Source organism: Crinia signifera, chromosome 1 (assembly GCF_055691185.1).
Source record: "Crinia signifera chromosome 1, ASM5569118v1, whole genome shotgun sequence".
Taxonomy (NCBI): domain Eukaryota; kingdom Metazoa; phylum Chordata; class Amphibia; order Anura; family Myobatrachidae; genus Crinia; species Crinia signifera.
The window spans coordinates 243188964-243215442 of NC_139217.1; the positions used below are offsets into that span (position 1 = coordinate 243188964).

Below are 26479 nucleotides of genomic sequence, written 5' to 3' on the forward strand. Positions count from 1 at the left end.
CTCCAAATATATCTACATCATAAATGATGATCACAAGTTAAATAAACATATTCAGCAATTTATAGCAATTTAGTGGCTATAATACAACAATAACCCACACTATATTTTTGTTCCTAAGTAATCATATTAACTGACAAAAGGGTTAACTGAAAAGTAACTCTAGCAGCTTACATCGGTATGTCTGCAGTATGATATAAGACCTTTTTCGAGACCTTCTAGAAGACACATTTACTGCAGTAATATCCTCTGGGGCACACAGCTCTGCTTATGCAGTCAAATACATGCTTATTATTAGAGTTTAACCTGCCCATTCACACAAATGAATTATCACAAGAAACAGTGGGGTAATGTGTTTTCATTTATTCCTACAGATAAAGATGAATGCCAGGTGGGATCACACAAGGTTTGTGGAGAACACACACTATGCAGCAATACACATGGGAGCTACTACTGCACCTGTCTGAAAGGGTACAGGCCGTCCAACAACAATGATGACTTTATACCAAATGATGGCACATTTTGTAAAGGTAACTACAGAAACACTGCATGAGACCATGTGATATTACAAAGGCATATATCTGAGATATGATGTAACAAGGTGTAACAAGAGTTCTAAGATTTTGCCTATAAAATATTCCAGTACAGGTTGTAGCTCATTAAACCATCGGTACTGCTTTCCTAGCACGGCGCCCATCGCAGTAATCGTGTACATTTTTATATGGCATACAATCTGTGCGATCCCTGCGATTTAGGGTTTTAAATCGCAGGCATCCGATGAAAAACAGAACTATAGTTAGCTACGATGCGTGCGATGCGATGACTGCGATGTAAGCGTTTAAATCGCATGCATCACACTCATCGAGTCACTTGTATGGATTGTATGTAGTTGTAGATGTACAATGAATGCGATGGGTGTGATATACTATGGTGTATGTATGCCCCCTATACGTACAAATTGCCTAATCACCCTAAAGGGTGCTTTTAAGCACCCAAATGGCTGCTTACAATGTTAAATGCAGCCCCACATCAACCCCCCGGGTGCTGTTAAGCACCCAAATGGGTGCTTACCATGTTCAATGCAGCCCCACGCCAAATCCTCGCTATAAACGTGAACCCGAAGCATGGCGAGCGCAGCGGTACGCGTCCTCCGACATTTTCATACCCCCACTATCCATGTCGGCGTGGAGTTGAGAATAGAAAGTGTGGCGAGCGCAGCGAGCCACCGAGCCCGAAGAGTGGCGAGCGGACGCGGATACTTTCACAGGTATCCGCATCCCCTCGCGAGCTTCACAGGTATCCGCGTCCCCTTGCGGGCTTCACAGGTATCCGCGTCCCCTCGCGAGCTTCACAGGTATCCGCGTCCCCTTGCGGGCTTCACAGGTATCCGCGTCCCCTCGCGGGGCTTGCTGCGCTCGCCACGCTTCGGGCACGGTGGCTCGCTGCGCTCGCCACACTTTCTATTCTCAACTCCACGCCGACGTGGATAGTGGGGGTATGAAAAGGTCACTGTAGTCGCATTAATCGCAAGCATCGCATGCATCTTGTGGTGCAGAAACACATAAGATGCATACAATGCTTGCGATTAATGCAATGCTAATCGTGGGCGCCGTGCTAGGAAAGCAGTACCAAACTATCTGATTGACAACCAGGGTCGAAAATAGGAATTTTGTACCCTGAGGCAAGGCAGTAATTTGGCAGTGAAGCACCCTTGTGTCTCTACAGCAGTCTGGGTATCTCCTCTTCCTGTATCACTACAACAACCTGTGTCTCCCCCCCCCCACACACACACACTTATCTCTACACCTCTTATCTGGATATTATCCTTCCCTCTCCTTAAGGCAGTGGCAGCAGGATCCTTACTTAGGAGGTTATTCTGGTTGGTGCGTAAATTTCCGAATTCTTTCGGAGCGGACCGCACGCCACGCTGTGCGGACATCGTACGAAGAAACGCCCATCGTACGAAGAAACGTATGCAATTAGGCTACCTCATTAAAAAGGGATTGTTTTTAATGGTCATCTATTATTTTTCGAATTGATCATTAAACACATTACTACCACTTTAAATTAACCCTTACATCATGCAAAGTTCCAAACATTCTTTCTTGCCCCTTTACGCCCATGTGTTATGTATGCATGTATCATAAATTATTCTTCAAATGCAAACACACACATACACACCAACACACTATCTACATCTTTACATTACCCTTCACCCAGCCGTGCTTTCAGCATATATTTGTGTGTTTAGTAATGGTCCATTTAGTCTGCAATGGTTCCAATTGAAGCAATGAAAAGAGTGTAATTAATGAGTAATGAGTAGAGGAGTGGATTGTATTATGTTCAGCTGACTGTGGTTCAGATGCGGCTGTACTAATTGGGCGATCCGAATGCCTAGCGCATGACCGAGTGGTGTCCGCAAAGTGAAACTTGCTTATGAAGACCGCATATTTCCTGGCTGTTGGTTCGTTTGCAGTCGGTGTTCTGTCCGAATTCACGCCTACCAGAATTAGTGCACTCCCTCGTGTATGCCCATGTTTACGCCCAGTTTAGCCCACTTTGAAACTACGCCCCTGTGTAGTTCCGAATGACGCCCATGTTACGCCCATATTTCACGAGTGAATGCAGTGCACATTTCTGTACGGTATTAGTGAGAACGAGTACAGAGACCGTGCGTGGCACATGCGCATAGCGTTGCCCACGCATGCGCAGACGGCTAAAAAACGCCAACCGAAAGAATTCGGAAATTAACGCATCGACCAGAATAAGGCCCTTACTGTTCTTTTGTGCGCGTGATGTCAAATTACCTTTTTGTGTTGTATAAATGCAATAAACTGTCAGTTTATTGAGCTTCAGAGACCAACATTTTCTAGAGATGTTGATTGCCAAACAGTGAAGTCTGAGCGAGGTAAAGGTTTATGTTTTAGCTTCTATGGAAAGTGTGATGCAAATAAATAAGAAAGGAAATGTCACAATGCACCATTAGCTATGATTTCCAAACAAGGATAGTAATTTTGAAACTACTGTGCAGGCTCCAGTCGTCCTTTTCTCCAGAGAGGCTTCATGTTCTAACCCAAGATGGCCAAGAAGATCTCTAATAAGCATGTGTGGTGTCATCTTGGGAGTATAGGCCTTATTCTGGTTCACTCTCAGAGGCAAATTCCTTCTCAAATGGACAAAACCATATGCACTGCTGGGGGGGGGGGATGTAATTTGTGCAGAGAGAATTAGATTTAGGTGGGGTTTTACTTCAAAGTGAGATCTATATTGCAGTGTAAAAATAAAGCAGTCAGTATTTTCCCTGCACAGAAACAAAATAAGTCACCCAAATCTAATTCTCTCTGCACATGTTACATCTGCCATGGGGCCTTATTCTGCAATCCACATGGTTTTGTCCATTTGAGAAGGAATTTGCCTCTGAGAGTGAACCAGAATAAGGCCCTATGTGAGACTGTGTACAGTGACATGGGGCCTTATTCTAGTTCACTCTCTGACAAAATCCTTCTTAGATGGACAAAACCATGTGCACTGCAGGGGGGGCAGATGTAAAATGTGCAGAGAGAATTAGATTTGGGTGAGTTATTTTGTTTCTGTGCAGGGAAAATACTGACTGCTTTATTTTACACCACAATACAGATCTCACTTTGAAGTAAAACCCCACCCAAATTTAATTTTCTCTGCACAAGTTACATCTGCCCCACCTGCAGTGCACATGGTTTTGTCCATCTAAGAAGGATTTTGTCAGAAAGAGTGAACCAGAATAAGGCCCATGGTCGGAGACAGAAGTCTCCTGCTTAGCTCCTATGAGAGATCTGGTTAATACCAGCCAAAAATGCATCCTTGCACTGCTACCTGTTAACAGTACACATTCACTGGCTGATTAAACCCCACTCATCTGCACTCCACCACCTTAAACTGTCATAACTGGTTAAATACCTTGTCCATTCATAGTTTGTGTCATCAGCAGATGTGTGCCAACATAACTCTGCAAAATTCACACCTGCAAACACATCATTTCCAACATCTTCAGCAGTCTCAGGGCGGGATGTATTAATATACATCGCCGCCCTTCGCCTGCCAGCCGCCGCGATGCTACCGCATATGTACTAACATATGTGGCTAGCATCAGGGTGCGGTGACGGAGACCCCCGCGATACCTGTAATGTGCTGTGCGGGGGTCTCCGTCACATCCCGGCGGCTGCCAGTGTCCCCCTGCGTCTCCTCCTCCCCCTGCAGCCGGATGTCATCCCGGCTGTGACACCTGCTGGGGGAGGAGGAGATCAAAGGAGGATGGGAGGGGGAGGGGGCGCGGACGGCGGGCGGCGATAGAAGCCCATAGGCTTCTATAGGGTATCGCCACCCAGAGGCGATACCCTGCCAGGCGAAGAAGGGGCGGATGGGTATTGGTACATAGGAAAATGCGGTAAAACCCCCGTTTTACCACATTTTCCCTTTAGTACATCCCGCCGTCAGTCTTCAAACCAATATGTAGGACTGTAGATTGTTATATCTCTCGGATAATACAATAGGTACAAATGCCGTAACATTGTTAATATTCATAAACAGCCATATAGTCATTAAAATAATTTTTATTATTTCAAAGTTCTATTATCAAATACAAATCATAATGCCCCATCAATCTCTGTTGGTAAATCACTCACACTTTTTTTTGACTCCCTTCAGAACTGATCGGACTGTTCTTGGATTAATTTCTACCCAGCAAACTGCTTTCTGTACTCTGGTTGGTGGGTTACTCAGTCATGTGCCAATCAGTCATTTGGGGAACCTTAATATTGGTTAGAGGTAGGTGCCATATACTGGGCACAGTATGTCAGTATACCTGTGCATGTCTGGGACTGGCTGGTGAAAGACAATCAGAACATATTAGCCACAGATGCCTCGCTGCCCTAGTCTGCCGCGGATAACATCAAGATGCTATACATTTCTGCCAAGACTGATTCTACTTTAGAGCTGCATATGTAAATCAACTTTATTCATTTTAATTTAGTATACAGCTTAGTTATGTGTATATAGTATTTCACATATATACCTCTGGGGGGTGCCGGCCATGCCTCCAGCCACTCTAGCTCGGTGAATAGACGAGGTGCACATGCGCAGTGACAGGGGGTTTCCCAACTGCCCCCCACCCCTATTACGGGATACTGCTGCTCGCAGGTAGGATAGCGGGACAGTCACAAAAATGTGATACTAATCGCAAGTGATTAGTATAGTTGGGTGGGTCATTAACAATTACTTCCATTGTCTGTACATGCAGCTTTTTTTTTTTTTACTTTTCTTGCCTTTAAAGTTTAGTTTTAAAAAACATTTTTCCAGAGCTGTTCCCTGACCTGGGCAGCATACAAACAGATCTCATGCTGTTAAATTCAAGGTATAAGCCAGACAGGGCTGTCTTTTCGTATGGGCTTAATGGGCACTTGCCAGGGGCCCCATGTGCATAAGGGCCCTATGCTGATAGCTGAGGATCCCCTTTTTCAGGGATACCAGAATTTTGAAAATCGGCCCTGGGGAACTGGAGATATCCAACTTCAAAGCAGCAGTCCACATCCAACCTGTTAATTGCAATTCCCAGTCATATTTCTCAGGTTCTCTCTGACATAGAGTTTTTATGAGAGTATATTCCAAAAGCTGGGACTCTTCCCTTTCTGTTGACACTAGCAGCTTGTCTCTATCATGCCCAGAACCAGATATATCAGCCTTCAAGCAACCGGTCCCTGCTCCAGCTCCAAACGTCTGGTGTAGAGTTTTATACTTTTGTCAATGGATTGCTCTGGCTCCTGATCTCTGATCCCCAAGTTCCCAGCACCTCCTGAAAGTTGGGACTCTAGGTTTTTAGAGTTAGAAGGCTAAGAAATCTATTTCCAGATAATGGAGATATCTGCAGTCAAACAAGCTGCCCTTCCACCAGAAATTGACGAATATTAAGCCCACTCCATTATCCAACCCTCCCCTGCATATAGTCATTATCCAACCCTCCCTGGAAGTCATTTACAAGGGACCCTTCATTCAGCTCAGTGCCCCCTTCCACACGTTAGTGTTCACCCTCCCACCACCTGTGCAGTAAAGGAGTAATTAGCAGAAGTTACTGCTCCAGGTCCTACATGTTGAATGTAAGATAGAGCACCCCCTGCCACCCGTGGGACATCAAAGCATCTGCTGATAGCACCCCCCACCCTAGGAGGGGAGAATGGGTAAGGGCCCCAGTGCATTGCTTTGCCCAGGGGCCCAAACTGCCGTTAAGACGGCCCTGAAGCCAGAAGCAATAAAATGTATCCGTGCCAGATTATTGTTTAGAGAGACCCCAGAGAGACCCCAGGGCAACTAATTTATGAGGGCCTCTAGCAATAAAATTGTCTAAATAATATACTGACAATGTTGTTAAAAACAGAAATGTGTAAATAATTCCAGCACCAGAACTGCGTGAAATACACTGTAGTGCCTCCAGTTCATATTTTTACACACAGAAACCCCAGTTCACTTATGCCACAGTGCCTCCCATTCTGGGGATGTAGTTATGTCTGGGGGTCCCAAGTATGTGGGAGCGCCTGGTTGACTACCTCCCCAGCCATCTTGTAAATAATGGCTTTGAAAGGCATCTTGTGACAAGAGATCTTAGTTACCACTACCACTTTAAAATCTAACACCAATAATTAGAGATGAGCAGGTCCGGATCTTTGAGATCCGAACCCACCCGAACATCGCGATCCAAGGCAGGATCCGAGCCAACTCGGGAGTTCCCGCCTGAATTCCAGACTGAAAACGAGGCAAAACTTCATCATCGGATTCTCGCGGGATCTGGATTCTATCTAAGACGCACGCGCGCCCCGCCATCTTCACTCCATTATAGGAGAGGGAAGAGGGTGGTTGGGATCTGTGCTCTGTGCTGTGCACTTTTGTTTGGTGCTGCAGTGCTCACTCGATTAGGGTCTGCATGCAGGGGCTGCTGACTGTACACAAGTCCAGTGTACAGGGGCTGCAGGGGCTGTGTCCAGTGTACAGGGGCTGTGCACAGGGGTTGTGTCTAGTGTACAGGGGCTGTGTCCAGTGTACAGGGGCTGTGTACAGGGGTTGTGTCCAGTGTACAGGGGCTGTGTACAGGGGTTGTGTCCAGTGTACCGGGGCTGTGTTAAGTGTACAGGGGCTGTGTCCAGTGTACAGGGGATGTGCACAGGGGCTGTGTCCAGTGTACAGGGGCTGTGTACAGGGTGCATTGGCCAGTGTGACAGGGGCTGGCTGTGTACAGGGTGCATTGGCCAGTGTGACAGGGGCTGTGTCCATTGTCCAGGGGCTGTGTCCAGGGGCAGTGTCCAATGTGACGGCTGTCTTCAGTGTACAGATGCTGTGTCCAGAGGCTGCGTCCATTGTCCGCGGGCTGTATCCAGTGTCCAGTGTGACGTCCTGTGTCCAGGGGCAGTGTCCAGTGTGACGGCTGTGTCCAGTGTACAGGAGCTGTGCTCAGGGGCTGTGTCCATTGTCCAGGGGCTGTGTCCAGGGTGATGGGCTGTATCCAGTGTCTAGTGTGACGGCTGTGTCCAGAGGCTGTGTCCATTGTCCAGGGGCTGTGTCCAGGGTGACGGGCTGTTTCCAGTGTCCAGTGTGACAGCCTGTGTCCAGGGGCAGTGTCCAGTGTGACAGCTGTGTCCAGTGTACAGGAGCTGTGCCCAGGGGCTGTGTCCATTGTCCAGGGGCTGTGTCCAGGGTGACGGGCTGTATTCAGTGTCCAGTGTGACGGCTGTGTCCAGTGTACAGGAGCTGTGTCCAGAGGCTGTGTCCATTGTCCAGGGGCTGTGTCCAGGGTGACGGCCTGTATCCAGTGTCCAGTGTGACTGGCTGTATCCAGTGTCCAGTGTAACGGGCTGTGTCCAGTGTAAAGTAAGAAAAATAAATAAAAGTAATAAATAAAATAAAAACACATTTTTGGAGGATGATGGAGGAGGAAATAGTGGGAGATCAGCAACCTGATAGAAGTGCTGAAGCTGCTACCACCAGTCATGACAATGATTGGTTTGTTAAACTGTGCATATCCTGTATACAACCCATAAGGGTGGGTGGGTGGGCCCAAGGACAATTTCATCTTGCACCTCTTTGTATTTTTTGCTCTTTGGAGCATTTCTCTTTTTTTGGGGTAGTTTATTAAACTGCCACCCTGACTGCCCCTGCAGTGCCGCTCTGCTTCCAAGATGTGCCAGGTTGGAAGTGTAAGGTCCACATGTATGTGATGACCACTGCTATCGCTTAGCTTAGTCATCCAGCTACCAACTACCGTAAATGAAAACAATTTTGTCAGCTGAGAAGTGATCAAAATTGACTAGAAATTAGTGGAAACTAATGTTATTGAGGTTAATAACACTTTAGGGGCAAAAACAGGCCCATAAAAATCCAGATCCAAAACCAAAACCCGCAAGGGTGGTTTTGCCGAAACCAATCCAGATCCAAAACACTAAGGGAGATCCAGATCCAAAACCCGAAAAAGTGGCCGGCGCACATCTCTACCAATAATGTGCTAATTACATGTTATCTGTAAAAATGTCAGCAGATATGTTTTTCAAGATTGGTATATTGAACAGGGGATATGGTCATTGGATCACCAGCAAGTTGTTAGACAGTCATTAGGTCAACATGAATTTAGGTCGACATGAATTAAGGTCAACATGAATTTAGGTTGACATGCAAGAAGGTCGACATGAGTCTAGGTTGACATGGGTTAGGTCGACAGGCTCATTAGGTCTACAGGGTCATTAGGTCTACATGGTCATTAGGTCGACCTGGGTTAGGTCGACAGTCAAAAGGTCGACATGGGGTTTTTCATTGTTTTTTGAGCCGACATGTGCCGACAGGCGGTATTTCATGTCCTACCATCCACTGGGGCGTGGTTGGAGAATAAAATAGTGTGCCCGAAGCATGGCGAGCGCAGCGGTGCACTTTACCCTGTGTCCACATTCAGGTAAAAAAAACAGTGAAAAAACCCATGTCGACCTAATGACCCTGTCGACCTTATGACCCTGTTGACCTTCTTGCATGTCGACCTAATGGTGTCGACCTAATGTCTGTCTAACAACTTTCTGGTGACCAACTGATCCACACCCAATGAACAGAGCTTCCCACGTATTACTCTGAATTTTCCGTATTACAATGAATTTTCAAGTCAAGTCAAGTCAAGTCAAGTTAAGTTTATTGTCATCAACAGAGGAGAAACTCCCTCTCTGCAGACGAAATTATATCATACATAAAATACCAGTACAGTAAAAGCAATATCCGCATAAATACATACATACATACAAAAAGAGGTACATAAAAGATACAGTACATAAAACCAAACAAGATGCATAAAACCAAACAAGAGCGTCAAGCATTCAACAACCGTACTGCTGACGGTAGGAAACTGTTATGTAAGCGGCTAGTGCGTGCTCTAAGGGTTCTAAACCTTTTATGCGAGGGTAATAAATCAAAAGAGCTAGAAAACGGGTGACTAGAGTCGGCCAGAATGTTTTTAGCACGCTTTCGAATTCTAGAGTTATAGAGCTCTAATAGGGAATTTTGTATATTTCAAAATATTCCTTTTTGAAAATGTTATGGTTTTCTTGCCTTTTCTCTTGTAGATATTGATGAGTGTGAAGTATCTGATATCTGCGGTTATAATGGGAAATGTATAAATATTATTGGAAGTTATCAATGCTACTGTAAAGAGGGATTCAGGTTACTAAATGGTACTGAACCATTCCAGGCAGACGGTGGCCATTCTTTGTGCAAAGGTAAGATAATAAGTGACAATGCTGTGAAGTAAATAAATATGTTGTGAATCGCTTTACACTATTATATACTCTGTGTGTGAATATATTATATATATATATATATATATATATATATATATGTGTGTGCGTAAAGTGATTCACAACATATTTATTTTTAATTCTGCATTTAATTATTCCTTTTTCTATTCACAGAGGTGGATTGTGGACAGCCTCCGGAAGGTCCCCACTCCAAAGTAGTCCTAGCAGGCAACACAACCTTTGGCAATCGTGTAACTTATATGTGTGAGCCTGGATTCCTACCTGATCATGGCAGCAACATGTCTGTCTGCACAACTAAGGGGACATGGGAAGGTGCTACCATGGTCTGCAAAGGTGAGACATCATTTTACCACAGACCTTATAAAACCATAATATAAATTGCAACTGGAAACTGTATCAGTTTGGGACAAGTGCAGACCAACAAGTTTCATATATTCCTAAATCAGTATACATTAGTACCGTAAAGCCCTAAATGTATGACCGTTTGGTAGGCATATTCCAGGTTATGGACTGATTTCTCTGTCTCACGGTCTCAGATTTCTGGTAAGCCTCTGACATGTATTCTACCATATTTTGTTTCTAAAGTGTGTGTTGCTAAGCATATTTGGCCCAACTAACTATTAATTATGGTTATTTAACTGAAAAAATGACAAGCCTGAACAGACATTATTATTATATTTACTTATACAGCTATTGTTATTTTTTTTTAGTGACAGGAAAAATCCTTAATGTACAGATGCAGCTATTGTTTTATGCCCTTATGCCCAAGGCTGAATATTCCTGCATTTGCCTTATTGGTCACCGAATGGTGGCATCACATGCATTCATCATGTTTATATGTATATTTAAAAACAGTGTTCAGGAGCCAATGGTATTTTAAAATTGCTGTCTATGATCCTAGGCCTCTGTGCCATGCTGCACTCAACTATCTTGCTATCTACTTTGTAACATGCCTGCTACTACAGAAAAAAACAAAGTGCCTCATTGGTTAGCATAACTACTGAGCGTGCCCTAAAATGGCTGCATGACCTTTTACATGCTCCTGAACATCTCCACAAAATAGTTTCAATTAAGAAGCATTGAAAATATCGAAGGACTTATTTTTATGACACTAAAGGCCCTGATGATTATCAAATGGTTCTGAATTTGCACGGTAAGCTGTGAGGGTGCGAACTAAGCCATCGCTGGCTGTTTGAAAGTTGATTGACAGCCATGGGGTGTTTGTTGGCGGCACCCTGGTGTTTTCTGGGAGCATCTCCTAAAAAGGTGGAACAGGCCCTCGGGAGGGAGGGGCGCTTATGTCAGCAGCGGCCTCCATCTCCCACAGCCATCGCAGCACCAATTAAATCTAGACTTACTTGGCACTGGGAACAGGGAAACCCATTCGATAGGGAGTGATAGAGAATGGTTTTCCCTCTGTGTGCATGGCTGCAAACATATTTGCCGCCGTACACAAGGGCAAGGGGAGAAACTGGCAGGACAGCATTTACCTGATAGCTGGGATCCAAAGATTCCAGGCAAGTGATCAGGTCTGAATCAGGCCCTTAGGGCCCATACACATAGGGAGTAATTCTAATTTCCTCGGAATGGGGTGAATTCGGCTCTTTCCGATGATTGGGGGACTGGGCATACAATTGCTATTTTATGCACTAATGCAGGTCCCCTTTGCAGCAGCTCCCCTTTACAAATGGCTTCTCTGACTTGCATAGTCACTGCGCCGTTCGCAGGGAGCGGGGCAGATGAAGGCGGGGTCGAGTGTGATCCATGGGAACTCCCAGCTTTTCATGGGAGTCCCCATGAAAATGCTGGGAGTTCCCATGAGAATGCGGGCGCGACGAAGTGTGCCGGGGCGGGCATCTGATGTCATATGACATCATCCGATCGCCCTGTCTTCGTCCTGGCAGCTGCACATAAGAGTCAGTCTCCAATGACTTTTATTTGCAAAGGCAGGTGAAATCATTAGATGGTCGGGTGACATTGAGTGATTTCTCTTGCAGTGGTGGAATGCATGGGTGTGATGGGACTTGGCAGCGGGGTGTGTGTGTGTGTGTGTGTGTGTGTGTGGTGGACGATGACGACGAGATGTGCGTTTCCAACAGGGTTTTTACTAATATTGTACAGGATTGCAACAATTTACTTCAGTTCAGTTCAATATTGTGTAATGTGTACACACGATGTGTTTAAGTTCCACACTCCGGTGCATCTTGTCTGATAGCCCTGCATGCAGGCTTAATGGCGAGATATTGGGTGATGCTCAGCACATATTGGAGGTTATTCTGATCGGTGCGGCCAAACGTGCGTAGGTCACTATTAGCGTACGCTCTCCATACGCGGCCGTTGGGGTTAAGTCCACCCACAACTCAGCCGCATACGTACGGGCAGAAACAACGTCGAAGGGGAGTGGTGTACAATTGAGCGTACGCCAACGTACACGGACGGACCAGCCCTTACACTCCGACAACTAGCGTACAACAGAGCGTACGCCACCGTTTGCGGACGTCTCTCGTCCGTCTTCCCACCGACTTCTTGCGGCTATCTGAGCGTACGCCAGCTTGCACGGACGGGTCCCTATTGTTTTCAATAGAAAACTCGGCTTATGTCACCGCTCGTGAGAGTGAGCGTACGTCCGTGCACGCTGGCATACCCTTCACATATATGGACCTGCAAATCTTGCCTTTCAACTCCAATTCTGACAATTAATTAATTATTCTAATTGTTATTCAATTATTGTTTTCTATTAACTCAATTGTCTACCTTAATAAAGACCCTAATAAAACAACATTTTAACCCTCATTACATGTATATTTGTTATGTTCTAATGTGGCATTTTAATCACTATCTATGTGTCCCCACATTGCTGTTACTTTTAAATCAAGTTATGTTGGTGTTTCTGTATATGTACTAAATTATGTCCATAATTAGTTTGACCAAAATGTGTAACATGTATACCTACCCTGATGTTATGTGTGATGTTTTAATCGAACAACATTAAACATTCATGCATTTTCACTATGTGTTATTTAACTCAAAAACACACACATTCACACATCAATCGTTACCCCTCACCTCAAATTACAAATATAACTGACATTACACATCTGTATGTACCTGCCCTTACAAACCCTATAACATATTTATGAGTAACAACACAGGCAACTTCTAACTGTACATGAACTTTTATTTTTTTTAAACAAAAATTGTAAACGTCTAAAAAACATTAAATGAGGGCCTCCAGTTGGCCAAAAAGAATATATAAATATAGGAGGGTCAGGAAGATTTCCCTCATGATCCGTGCCACCTCCTCCTGGTGCTGTTCAGTGTCTGTAGTGAAGGGGAAAAACACATTATAATTAATATATCATATACATAAATGTTTATTGCATTGTAACATAATATGAATTTGTGAGTTCAGTGTGAAGGCCACATACAATTTTCCACTACATTGAAGATGGGTATGCTGTAAACATGGTCCAAAATACTATTCTGTTGACATATTACATATGTGACATATTACATAAAAATTACTCCTTATTGGATGAATGTATGCTGTATCCCAATTGGTAGTTTGGTTTTGGGGGACTCACCTCTAACCTCACAATTAGGCTGTGCTATTTAAGGGTTATGACATTGTTGTGGCTTAAGCACTCCTTAATATTTTAAATTTAGGACATTGCTGTACAAATTATAGGCCTAAAGCTATGTTTGTAAAGCATGCATCCGCATGGCCTCACACACTATGAACAAAACAATCTATAAATTAATGTTGCACATCATGCTGGGAACTGGAGTTACCCAACACCTGGACCCACATAACTACAACACCACTAATGTCGGATATCTCATTGGATGTACTGTTATGTCAATTATTCAAGGGGTGAGGCATGGCCACACTCCAAAAAACCACCAAGGGGACCCTTGTTCCTGGAGAAGGACAGGCCACACCTCATGGTCGCCCTGCAGTGATATGTTGCAACTAATGTTGATGTTGGATACACATATGTGGTTGTTGTGATTGTTTATGTGTAGAAATGTGTAGGTAAACAATAGACACATTATTTACTTACGGCTAGTTGAGCTATCCTGCTCGCCGCTGGTTGGGTGTGCGGTGGTTGGGGGGGTCAGGAGCAAGGGGGATGGGATAGGACTTGGGATAGTGGTAGTGGGTTGGAGTGGGGATTGGAGAGGTTTGGGGGTGGGTGGTGGAGAGGTGTAGGGGGGTTGGAAATGGGGTGGGGAGGGGGTGGGGGTTGGGGAGGGGGTGGGGGTAGGGGTTGGGGAGGGGGTTGGGGAGGGGGTGGGGGTAGGGGTGTGGGTGGGGGTTGGGGAGGGGGTGGGGGTAGGGGTGTGGGTGGGGGTTGGGGAGGGGGTGGGGGTAGGGGTGTGGGTGGGGGTTGGGGAGGGGGTGGGGGTTGGGGAGTGGCTGGTGGAAGGGGATGGCAAAATTTGGTGGGCCCCAGCTGGACCCATTGTCTCCTCCTCTTCCTCCTCCTCTTCCTCCTCCTCTTCCTCCTCCTGGGCTGCCTGCTCCTGGGCTGCCTGCTCCCGGGCTGCCTGCTCCCGGGCTGCCTCCTCCCGGGCTTCTATGCGTGCCCTTGCCCGTGCTGAAATGTTCATGTTGATGGGATAGAAATCGAAGGTTGGGTTTCATAAAAAAGGGGGAAAGAAAAATTCACATTAGTCATGCTCATAACCTTACAAATTATCATTGCTGTTATATTTCAGACATTTATCATGCGAACTAATTGATATGCTACACCCCAAAACTGACCAACTACTTAAACCCCCCCCTATACACCCCCTATACACCCATATACACCCCCTATACACCCCCTATACACCCCATATACACCCATATACACCCCCTATACACCCCCTATACACCCCATATACACCCCCTATACACCCCATATACACCCCCTATACACCCATATACACCCCCTATACACCCCCTATACACCCATATACACCCCCTATACACCCCCTATACACCCCATATACACCCCCTATACACCCATATACACCCCCTATACACCCCATATACACCCCCTATACACCCCATATACACCCCCTATACACCCCATATACACCCCATATACACCCCCTATACACCCCCTATACACCCCATATACACCCCCTATACACCCATATACACCCCCTATACACCCCATATACACCCCATATACACCCATATACACCCCCTATACACCCCATATACACCCTCTATACACCCATATACACCCATATACACCCCCTATACACCCACATACTCAGGAACATATTTATAAAAAGTACAGAAAACATTGCAAAAAAACGCAGACATACTAGTAAATAAAAACTTATATCGGGCAATATGGCGGCGAATAGAGCAAAGTAACACTGGCTGCCGCCGGCGCAGGTCAAACCAGTGGCGCTCCACCTGTGCCAGGCTTCTGCGGACGCCGGTCCGGGTGTATATTAGGCGGCGGGCAGCATTATACGCCCGCCGCTTGTCCATGTTGGACACATATGGGCCCCTGGGCCCCAGCCGACGGTCCATGACCTCAACCAAGGCCAGCAGCTCCTGGGTCGAAAACGCGCGAGCCCTGGTTGAAGTCATAGTGGCAATGGCGCAGTTATTAATTGCAGGTACATATATCACTTTTGGTGCTTGCTGATTGGTGTAAAAAATTGTTTGTTTAGTATTAACTTTATTAATCCTTCTTACATGAATAAACTGGATGCGAATAGAAACTTACGCGGACCGTTCAGATATACACACACACCATAACCAACAGCATGCATTCAATGTATAGAGAGGAACTGTATATACAGTGTGCGTAAAAGAATACACGCAACCGTCTACTAATAAATACGCTGCTAAAAGGGGCACAATACACCGATTTCCATGGAGAGACGTACTGTATATACAGTGTGCGGAAAAGAATACACGCAACCGTCTACTAATAAATACGCTGCTAAAAGGGGCACAATGCAACATGTTGGTGTATGACAATTTCATACTCATTACATATGTAAGGAAAGCATTATAACGTGATGTTTTGAAATGTGACTCACAAAGCATACACGAACTCCAACAGATACCAGCTGACAACACTCATCATTGGAATGACAGGTGCACACATTTCACGATGTAGCACACAATGCTCCACAACCTGTGTATGTGCATATACAGGTGATTGATCAGGTGCGTTGAGACCTGCGTAATTTAAGCGGCAATTATCGGCGGGAAATATCGGCGTAAATTAGCAACTACATTGCGGGGAAAAATATACGCCCCCTTGTTCATGGCGGGAGATTAACATATAAATATTCAGTCAGATGCAGGCCAGAATTGCTGCAAACATGTCTGGCTCAGATGATTCCGCAGCTGAGGACGCTCTACAGAGAGCTACAGCAGAATCCCTGCTTGAAGCTTTGCAGAAGAGGGAACAGGAGCGGAGAAGGAGGGCTCAAGAGAGAAGTAGCCTGCAAGACCAAGCGGGCCCCTCACTAACAGGCCCTGTTCAACCTCCACCAGCTCCACAAGGGCCAAGCAACCAGCCAGAACAAGAGGTTGCATCTCTCCAAACAGGTGTGACCCAGCAGGTGCATGGTGAGAGAACTGGGGCCACCAGAAAACGAGCTGCAACATCTAGGGTGAAGACTGAGCAGGATACCACCACCAAAAAGAGAAACCCTGCATTTGTAGAGGCAGAATTAAGAATTTTAGTGCCCAGAGCACGCGAATGGATCGAATTGCCAACCAGGAAGCCGGGTGCCAGTGCAAGGAGAAACCTTTGGGACAAGATCACAGAGGAAGTGAACCAGGTGTAACCAGTGGTCAGAGATTGGCTAGCGGTGAAGAAAAGGCAAGTGTGTTTGTCCCCCTGATAATGTCATATGTGTGTACATATGTTACATGTATGTTTTGAGAATAATAGAAAGGTGTGTTTGTAGATAGTGCTACACTTCAATGTCACATGTGAACACAACCATGTCTAATAACCCACATTGATATATGAAACATGCACCATTGGTGTGATGTGAGGTTATGGGCACAGTTCTGCTCATGTGAAGTATGTGAAGTATGTGATGGGACAAGAGAAAGTGTGTTTTTGAAAGAGTTGTTGTAACATGTTCCATATGATGCTACTGAAACAAGAATGACCAAACTGTGCACATGTAGCTGGTGAGAAACTACACATCCCAGTATGCCATCCCATAGTTAAATTACTCCATAATAACCACACTGTCAAGCTATGGTGGAATGTGTAGTTTCACAACAGGTGGAGGTGCATAATTTGGCCATGGATGATGTCATTTCTGCATAGTGATCTATGTATGTGCATTTAGTGGCCTAATGAATGAGATGAGACACTGAAATGCCTCCTAATGGAGACATTAATGTGTGTGTGGGACACATATGGCTAAAAAACATAAGATCACCCACACTAGGAAATGTCACGTAGCACAGTGGTGCACATATCTCATGGTGATATTTGTATTTTTAAACTTGTAGGTGGACAGACTTCAAAACGACACTGAAGAGGAAGATGACTGACCGGTACAACCACAGCATGTCCACCGGGAGAGGTCCTATGCCAGATAATTTGGAGTATACCCCCCTGGAGCAGGACGCCTTGGACGTCATTGATGTGGCCGAGGTCAGGGGGATATCCAATATGGATAGTGAGCTCCCGGCGGAGGTCTTTGCTGCTGCTTTTGATGGTAAGTCACAGTAATGCATTTTATTTTGAAAGATATTTTTTTGTGCGTATGTGATGGTGACATTGTTTTCAATTATTATCCTAGAAGAAGCAGAAACCCAGGATGAACCGGCAGCATCTTCCTCTGCAGAGCCACAGGTGGAGCAAGTGGTCCAGCCTCTACCAAGACGACACCCCCAGCCACAGGAGACATGGGATGAGAGCGTGATGGTGATGCTGGAGAGGATCGAGCAGCAAGGGGTGGATGCTGCGATCCGTCAGCAGCAGATTGGGGAATTTCTGGCGGATTGGAAGGCCACAAACAGGCAGCAGTGTGAGGCCTTCAACCGCATGAATGACACTCTGGCGGCTGGCATGCAAAGCATTGGCCAACACCTCAGCCGCCAGAATGAAATTCTTGCGGAGCTGCTGACCACCGCCAGGTCCCTAAGGGACAATCCACCATCTGCTGGCCCACCCCAAGCTGCTCCCCAACCTTCCACCTCTGCTGACCCTCTTGTGTCCACTAGGGGAAGACGCCGCAAGCCATCTGAGCCAAAGGCCCCTGTCCCCAAGGCCCCATCTAAAAGGGGGAAAAAAGGGCCCAAATAATGAGACCTGGTTCACTTCCTCTGTGGTTGGACCCCAAATGTTTAAATTGCACTGGACATCCACTTCCTGAGTTGGCCATCGATCCATTTTCGTGCCATGGGCATTAAAGTTCTTATTTTGACCTCTACAAATGCAGGATAAATTTTTGGTGGTGTGTATCTTGCTTAGTATTCACCCTGGTTGTTGCAGTACGTATTCTGGTGTCCCCATTTCTTTCACCATTGCATTTGCAGGGTAACACATGTTTGGAGATATGCAACCTCTTGTTCTGGCTGTTTTTTTATTTTTGTGTCTATTTTATTTGTTTATTTGATTTATGACATTAAAGTGTCAAATAAGCTGTGATGCTGAACAGCAAATAAATTTATTTTACCAATTAAAACAAAATTGTTGTATGTGTAATTTCTTGTGTGAAACAAATACTACATTTATGTGTACTTACTGACCAGGGTATTTTTGAACATTTGTTGAAGTGTGGTAGAAGTTTCCCATGTGTAACCCTCTCCATGGCCATTCCCATGTTCCTATCCAACTTTTCCCTGCTAATTAGTTTGTGTCAGCACATGTGCAGAGCAACTTAATAGGTGAGAAAGCAGTTTGTGTGCAGGTGAGGTAGCTCCTACAGTAGTAGGTAAAAGCAGGTCCAGAACAATGCTTTCCTCATGGAGTGGGTGAGGCAGACAAACAAGGGTCAAAAGGTACATTTGTGTAGGAATGCATATGTGTCCTCCCTAAAAAAAGATGTGTGAATCGGCCAAACATGATAAAATTGCTTGTGAACAAACATGTATAACTTTTTAAATATATATGATTTTACAGTGTCATAAGCAGATGTAGGAATCCTTTGTTAGAGAGATGTGAGTGCAATAATGTGATTGGTGGCATCTTACATCCAGAGTGTAGTAAAATCCAATTCATAGCAGATCAGATAGTGGTACAGTTCTGTATTTTGGGTACTATACAAAGATTGTGTGCAAAATAGTGGGCATGGGCTTAAAACATTGCTGAAACATACTTTGTAGGTGTTAGATGTGGTTTATGTTATTGTATCATAAATACAAAACCTATGTTTGTATTAGAGTGAACACGTTGACACATGTCGACTTGTGTAGATTGAGTGTGCTACTGTGTAAAGTCTATGAAAGCACGTAGTGAATGTGTCTAACTGTTTAACAAATACCTACCTTAGCATATATAAGCAGGTCTTAAAAAGATTCTTACCTTAAATTAAACAAACCTTTAAATGTAGAGAATATAGAAAGATAAGCTTCCAATGTGTTTGAGTGCTGTGTGTGGCTTGCAGGTAGTGAAATCATGGTTTGGACTTAATAGACTGCAGCATTGCTTATTACATTCAGGTGTATGTGTTTGAGTAGTAATCAGCGTTAATTAGCAAACCCAGGCGCACGCAGGCATGCGGTATCTGTAGGGGTGGTCTGAGCTGGCGGTTGGCGGCCGCCTGTTTTGTGTCCGAAGTGAACGGTGCTTTAGGCGATCGTGCGGTAGTAGCACCGCTCATTTTTGGTGCACACCCCCGTGTACGCCCATATTTACGCCCATTTTCCCTCATTATTTCGGCCGCTCCCCTCAACACGCCCCTATGCCGCCCCCAATGGCCGTACTCTCGCGTACAGGTTTTTTCGCACGGAGAGACCCGTCCGTAAGCGTTGTGGAGTGTTCACGCCTGCGCATTAGCGAATGTACGCATGCGCAGATCATGAAAAACCCCGGAACGTACGCGTACGGCCCGGCCGCACCAACCAGAATAAGGCCCATTGTATAGTGTGATGTATACCACATAAGTTATCTTATAGAGTGTACATAAGAGATCACATGTCTGGGAGAGCACGGGAAATTGTATACAATATCTTATCATATCCCATTATTCTAATATGTACATAGCCTAATTGGACATATCGTCAAAATCACTCCTAATCTTTCCTAAAGCACTTAAGGCCCCCATACACTGGTCGGACAGCTCCTTACCATTTGGCAGTTGGTGTGACAAATTATACATGCAATAAATTTCATGTGATTTATTGCATGTATATCCCTGGGGAGCTGGCGGGGGTCAGGCGGCGGGGTCCATGATGTGGGCAGCACCGTGGGTGCGGGCAGCATTTGAATGACCCGCAAAGCTACGAATTTCGATCCACAACATGCCCCAGATAGCGATGTCTCCTGTCAGTCCTGCATAGAGGGTAGATGGAGGATGTTGCTGATGATGCGCAGGGGCACGCATGGTCAGCAACCGTTGACATGATTGAAGTGATTATCATCCAGTGTGTATGTAACTTTAGACATTTAGACAATCACATATGTTCTCTGTTCAGCAAATAACTCTGTTCTATTCAATTAATAATTTATCGAAAAAAATACATACAGCCTCTGCATTCTGGGATTGCTGTTCATTTTAATTAAAACACAGGCTCCAACTTATTCCCAAGAGACATTTTATCGCTTCCCTTGCAAAGAATATACACTTCAAAGGGGCCTCACATTGAGATTTCACACATATACAGGAGGAATGGCTTCTATCACCTTGCCACAAGCCTGCTTTGTTCTAGAATAACTTGTATGAATCTAAATCAGTGACTGAAAGGAAAAGTTACCTGTAGTTCTTTTAATGAATCATTGTTCAAAATACAACTGTTGTATAAGAGAGAGTCAACTGGATGTAGCAATAACCAAATGAAACCAGACTCTGTTCAGGAACTGCATTATAACTTCTGGATCACTCACTTGAGAAAAATAGAAATAGGGTTTAATCCTCTCTCATCATCAAATGCAATCTGTACTTACTCTCTCATTAACCCAATGTATTTATATACCCCCAGTTTTATATTTTCACTCCACCCACCGTGAGAGGTTGTTCCTATTACTCCAGCACAGCCTTCCATTCCTAAATCCCTTGGCATTTTTATAAAAACTCACCAGGGCAGGGCAGGGTGAGACTAAAAAACCCTTATCTCCTGTAACAAATAGGGATAGTCATCGACTATCGATGATTTTAAATCATTGATGGTTTATGGCCAATGTTCAATACTTTTGCCATTGATGTGGAATTTGATCAAATAAATAGGAAAGAAAGCTGAAACTACCAACTACCTGTGATCTGGACTCTACTTCAACCAAGTTTCTGATATGATGTATGGACATAATTGTCTCTGTATTTGCAAAGATAGTTCAATGTTCTTTGCAGACAGACACTTATATGTTAGGCACTTATATGTTAGTTGGGTGCCCACTAAGTTATTTGCTTAGTTTTTCGTGCCCCCCTTGCGGGGCTCGCTACGCTCGCCACGCTTCGGGCTCGGTGGCTCGCTGCGCTCGCCACACTATATAAAATCAACTCCATGCCGACATGGATAGTGGGGGTATGAGTGTACTAAATATAGTGGGCGCCCAACTAACATATAAGTACCCAGACATTTTTCCCAAACCACTAAAGAGAGCAATTGTTAGAACACTCCTTGAAAAATCCTGATTTATACACTGATTGCATGACCTCTGCCTTGAACTTCAGCAAAAGCTTTGCAACACTTGCAGATCGTACAAAATGCAGCTGCCAGGCTTTTAAGCAACCATCCCCTTTCCAGCCACAGAACCCAAATTTTTTAATCCCTATACTAGCTACCGGTAAGATGGCGAATCGCTTTCATCGGCTTACTGACCATGACCAGGACCCAAGGTACTTTAAATAGCTTCTGATCCCTTACTGTTCCGCTGAATTACTACACTCTATAGATGATGGACTAGATGTCTGTTTCATATTTGATCGCTATTCACAATCCATTTGATTATGGAATGACTGCATGTGTATGGATCATAGCGCGTATGCGCAAACCTAAATAGCATCAGAAATAGCGAAAATACAGTATCTAATTGCCATCCCCTCGCAAATCGAAGGACAGGAACTTGGCATTTGGGGGTAAAACCTGCCGTTTTCTGGGAGTGTCAAAAAACACAGGCGTTCCCAGGCATTTTTAGGGAGCTGGTCTTGATTAACCTGTCTCTGTCTCAGAGTTGTGGAAGGGTCAGACTTACATTTGCACATATTGGGAAAATAATTAGATGGTAAGTGAATTGCATACAGATATGCGACAGGATACCGAATTGCAACATTTTGCAATTCATTCTCATATTTACACAGGGCAGGCTTTTACTCTGTCTGGGTGCTGGCTAACCGCAAAATTGCAGATTAGTGATCGGCTCTGACTCAGGTCCAACAGTACCTAGAAGCTTTCTACTTTGTGGATCATACTCTTAGCTTTGTGGCTAAACTATGGAGCCACAGTTTGAGAAGCCCCCACTCTAGAAAAAGAGGGGGGGTCAGTTACCAAAGTAACTGTAGGGGCGCCTGTATGAGTGGCCTCAGCCAGCGGCTGTCAAAAAAAGGGGTTGTCAATCCCTATAGAAATGTTGCAAAAAAAGGGAGGTAGACTGCGCTCATTGATGACAGAGTGAGAAATAAAAATTAAAATAGAATTGTAATTATGTAGTAAGCATGCTACAATGAACATATAAAATACAGTATACACAATGTAAAAACGGGGGGAGGAGGAAGGGAAGGGGGATTGAAGGTTGCTGCATCCACTGTAAGTGTGATATCACCTTATGTAGAGTCCACAGTCCAATGGTTAACCAAGGAATGAGAAACCGATGAATGGATCTGAGCCTGGCCACAGCGGTAATCAGATGAAACTTTCTCCAGATTGTAGTAGGGGGTAGCGACCCTCCCAAATTGGATTGAGAGAAGTTGTTAGGATGTCCGCTGTAAGACTCTGGGTGGGTATTAGATAGGTGGCTTGCCTTCAGAAGGTGAGTGCCTCACTCCAGGTCAATGGGGCCGATGATGATAGGCAAATACGGAACTCCAATCGGTTTTCGGTGGAAGAAGGTGGTGGTGGAGGCAGCGTTTTTGACCTGTTGCAGAGGCACCGTCTCAGACCTGCTGAGAGGGAAATCAGCTGCTCTGTGCGGTGAAACGCGTTGGCCAGGCTCCAAACTGCCCACCCAAAAACGCTGCCTCCACCACCACCTTCTTCCACCGAAAACCGATTGGAGTTCCGTATTTGCCTATCATCTTCGGCCCCATTGACCTGGAGTGAGGCACTCACCTTCTGAAGGCAAGCCGCCTATCTAATACCCACCCAGAGTCTTACAGCGGACATCCTAACAACTTCTCGCAATCCAATTTGGGAGGGTCGCTACCCCCTACTACAATCTGGAGAAAGTTTCATCTGATTACCGCTGTGGCCAGGCTCAGATTCATTCATCGGTTTCTCATTCCTTGGTTAACCATTGGACTGTGGACTCTACATAAGGTGATATCACACTTACAGTGGATGCAGCAACCTTCAATCCCCCTTCCCTTCCTCCTCCCCCCGTTTTTACATTGTGTATACTGTATTTTATATGTTCATTGTAGCATGCTTACTACATAATTAAAATTCTATTTTAATTTTTATTTCTCACTCTGTCATCAATGAGCGCAGTCTACCTCCCTTTTTTTGCAACAAAGCCCCCACTCTAGAAGTTTTCAAAAACAGACTTAACAATTTCCAGTGAACTCATGCATTTCACTAATATCTAATGTTAAGCTTGTTTTATATGTTGTGCTATAACGGCAAATGTAAAGAACTATTGAGAGAAATGTACTATATAAATAACATTATTATTATTATTATTACTACTGCCTAACTGTGCTGGGGTTAAGAGTAAAATGCTGATAAAGGGAAAAAAATGTATTTATGGAATTGTATGTTCTTCCAGTGTACATGTGGATTTTCATGGTAGGCTAGTTAGTTACTGATTTATAAAGATGCTACTGCTACTTTTAGTGCAGGGTGCATGTCATGACGAGTCTCACCAACCTGGGTTATCCACTAAAAGCAGAGGGTGGTGCTATAATTATTCATCTATAGTTGTGTCATATAGCCACTTGCCCGCCAATAGTCAGTACTTAGTATTCATTCAGTTACGGCTGTAATGACGAAGGTTTATGAAATTCAACTTTGTATAAAATGTCTTTATTCTTCTCTCACAGATATCGATGAGTGTACAGTACCTAAAATCTGTGGCACTCATGAGCAATGTAAGAATTCCCCTGGAAGCTATGAATGTTACTGTAAAGAGGGTTATAAGCTGCAAAATGGCACTGGCAAAGTTAAAGTACAGCATGCTGTTTCTTCATGTCAGGGTAAGACACTAAGTCACCGTCTACTCAGTACTAACCAACATGGGTTCGTGAAAAATCGTTCATGCCAAACTAATCAACTAGGGTTCTATGAAGAGGTTAGCAAAAACCTCGATAATGGAAATGCTGTAGATGTGATTTTCCTAGATTTCGCTAAAGCATTTGATACTGTCCCACACAAGAGATTGATTAATAAAATGGAGAGCCTAGGATTGGGTGAAAATATCTGCAGATGGGTAGGGAATTGGCTATGTAATAGAGAACAAAGAGTGGTTGTGAATGGTGCCGTATCAGAAATGATACTGGTACTAAGTGGAGTGCCCCAGGGTTTGGTTTTGGGGCCCATTCTGTTTAACATTTTTATTAACGATATTGGGATAGGGTTACTCAGCAATGTATCCATCTTTGCGGACGATACAAAACTTAGCAAAGTCATCAAATCATCAGAAGATGTCACCATGCTTCAAAATGATCTTGCAATTCTAGATGAGTGGGCAAAAAAATGGAAGATGAGGTTCAATGTAGATAAATGTAAGGTTATGCACCTTGGGAGACACAACCAGTGTGCAAGTTACAACCTTAGCGGAGAGGAACTGGGTAATTCCATACTTGAAAAGGATCTAGGAGTCCAAATAGACAGCAAACTGGGATGTAGTGTCCATTGTAATGTAGCTACAAAAAAGGCCAACAAAATTCTGGCATGTATTAAGAGGGGAATGGAAACTATGGACTCAAGGGTAATTATGCCACTGTATAAAGCATTGGTGAGACCTCACCTCGAGTACGGAGTGCAGTTCTGGGCCCCACACTATAAAAAGGATATCATAGAATTAGAAAAAATCCAAAGGCGAGCAATAAAGCTTATTAGGGGAATGGAGAATTTAAGCTACGGGGAGAGATTAAGCAATTTGGGACTATTTACATTGGAAAAGAGACGTTTAAGGGGGGACATGCTCAACATGTACAAGTATATCAAGGGCCAATATAAGGAACTGTCACACACCCTCTTTTCTACTAGAAAGGAATCTAGGACACAAGGGCATGAGTATAGATTAGAAGAAAAAAGATTTCATTCAGCTAGTAGAAAGAATTTCTTTACGGTCAGAACAGTCAAGCTCTGGAACTCTCTTCCCAGAGAGGTGGTAACGGCTGGCTCATTAAATGCGTTCAAGGCAAAGTTGGACAAGCATTTACTGGATAAAAACATCCATGGGTACAAATAAGAAATATAATCTGTCTGTAAAATATCAGAACCTACCAAATCAGCAATGGATATCTATACCAGGTTGAACTAGATGGACGCAAGTCTTTTTTCAGCCTTACCTACTATGTAACTATACAGACAATAAGCTACTGTGTAGCTAAATTGGCGCTGACAATACTCCCTGTTATATCAACTGGTCCCCCGTTTTACCATCTGGCGGCATAAATAGGAGCGAATCCCCATCTTGGTTTTTCTCTCCCCCCCAAAAACCCATTGACATTAGTGGCTTGGTGGGCAGTGAATCTTGTTTTTATTTTCCATGTGATTTAACATGTATGTGTACCAATAAATGTAATTTTTTTTTTTGGTACTTGTGTATTTTGGCAGCGCCCCCGATGTCCGTCGTACGACGGACAGATCGCATCGCATGCCATGCACCCGATGGCATACGATGCGATGCGACGCGATTTTGACCCCCTATACGACGAAAAATCGTATAAGCACCCTAAAGGGTGCTTTTGAGCACCCAAATGGGTGCTTACAATGTTAAATGCACCCCCACGCCACCCCCCCACTATAAACGTGAACCCGAAGCGTGGCGAGCGCAGCGAGCCCGCGAGGGGCGGCGGTACGCGTCCTACGACCTTTTCATACCCCCACTATCCACGTTGGCGTGGAGTTGAGAATAGAATAGTGTGGCGAGCGCAGTGAGCCACCGAGCCCGAAGCGTGGCGAGCGCAGCGAGCCCCGCGTGGGGACGCGGATACCTTCACAGGTAAACGCGTCCCTTCGCGGGCTTCACAGGTATCCGCGTCCCCTCGCCACGCTTCGGGCTCGGTGGCTCGCTGCGCTCGCCACACTATTCTATTCTCAACTCCACGCCGACGTGGATAGTGGGGGTATGAAAAGGTCGTAGGACGCGTACCGCCGCCCCTCGCGGGCTCGCTGCGCTCGCCACGCTTCGGGTTCACGT

The 26479-nt window shown here is 44.8% G+C and overlaps 1 protein-coding gene across 12 annotated transcripts in view; it reads left to right on the forward strand.

Annotated features, from left to right (window-relative positions):
- The window catches only part of SUSD1 (sushi domain containing 1), a 200582-nt gene that overhangs the window by 20727 nt on the left and 153376 nt on the right, over positions 1-26479 (forward strand). For all 12 annotated transcript variants that reach the window (XR_014472984.1, XR_014472986.1, XM_083179480.1 and 9 more), the window contains exons 3-6: positions 372-527; positions 9615-9767; positions 9960-10139; positions 24153-24305. Coding sequence is in view for 10 of the 12 variants with exons in the window: in XM_083179480.1 (XP_083035606.1) it covers positions 372-527; positions 9615-9767; positions 9960-10139; positions 24153-24305 (642 nt within the window). In the remaining 2 variants the exon portion in view is untranslated. The remainder of the gene's footprint in view (positions 1-371; positions 528-9614; positions 9768-9959; positions 10140-24152; positions 24306-26479) is intronic.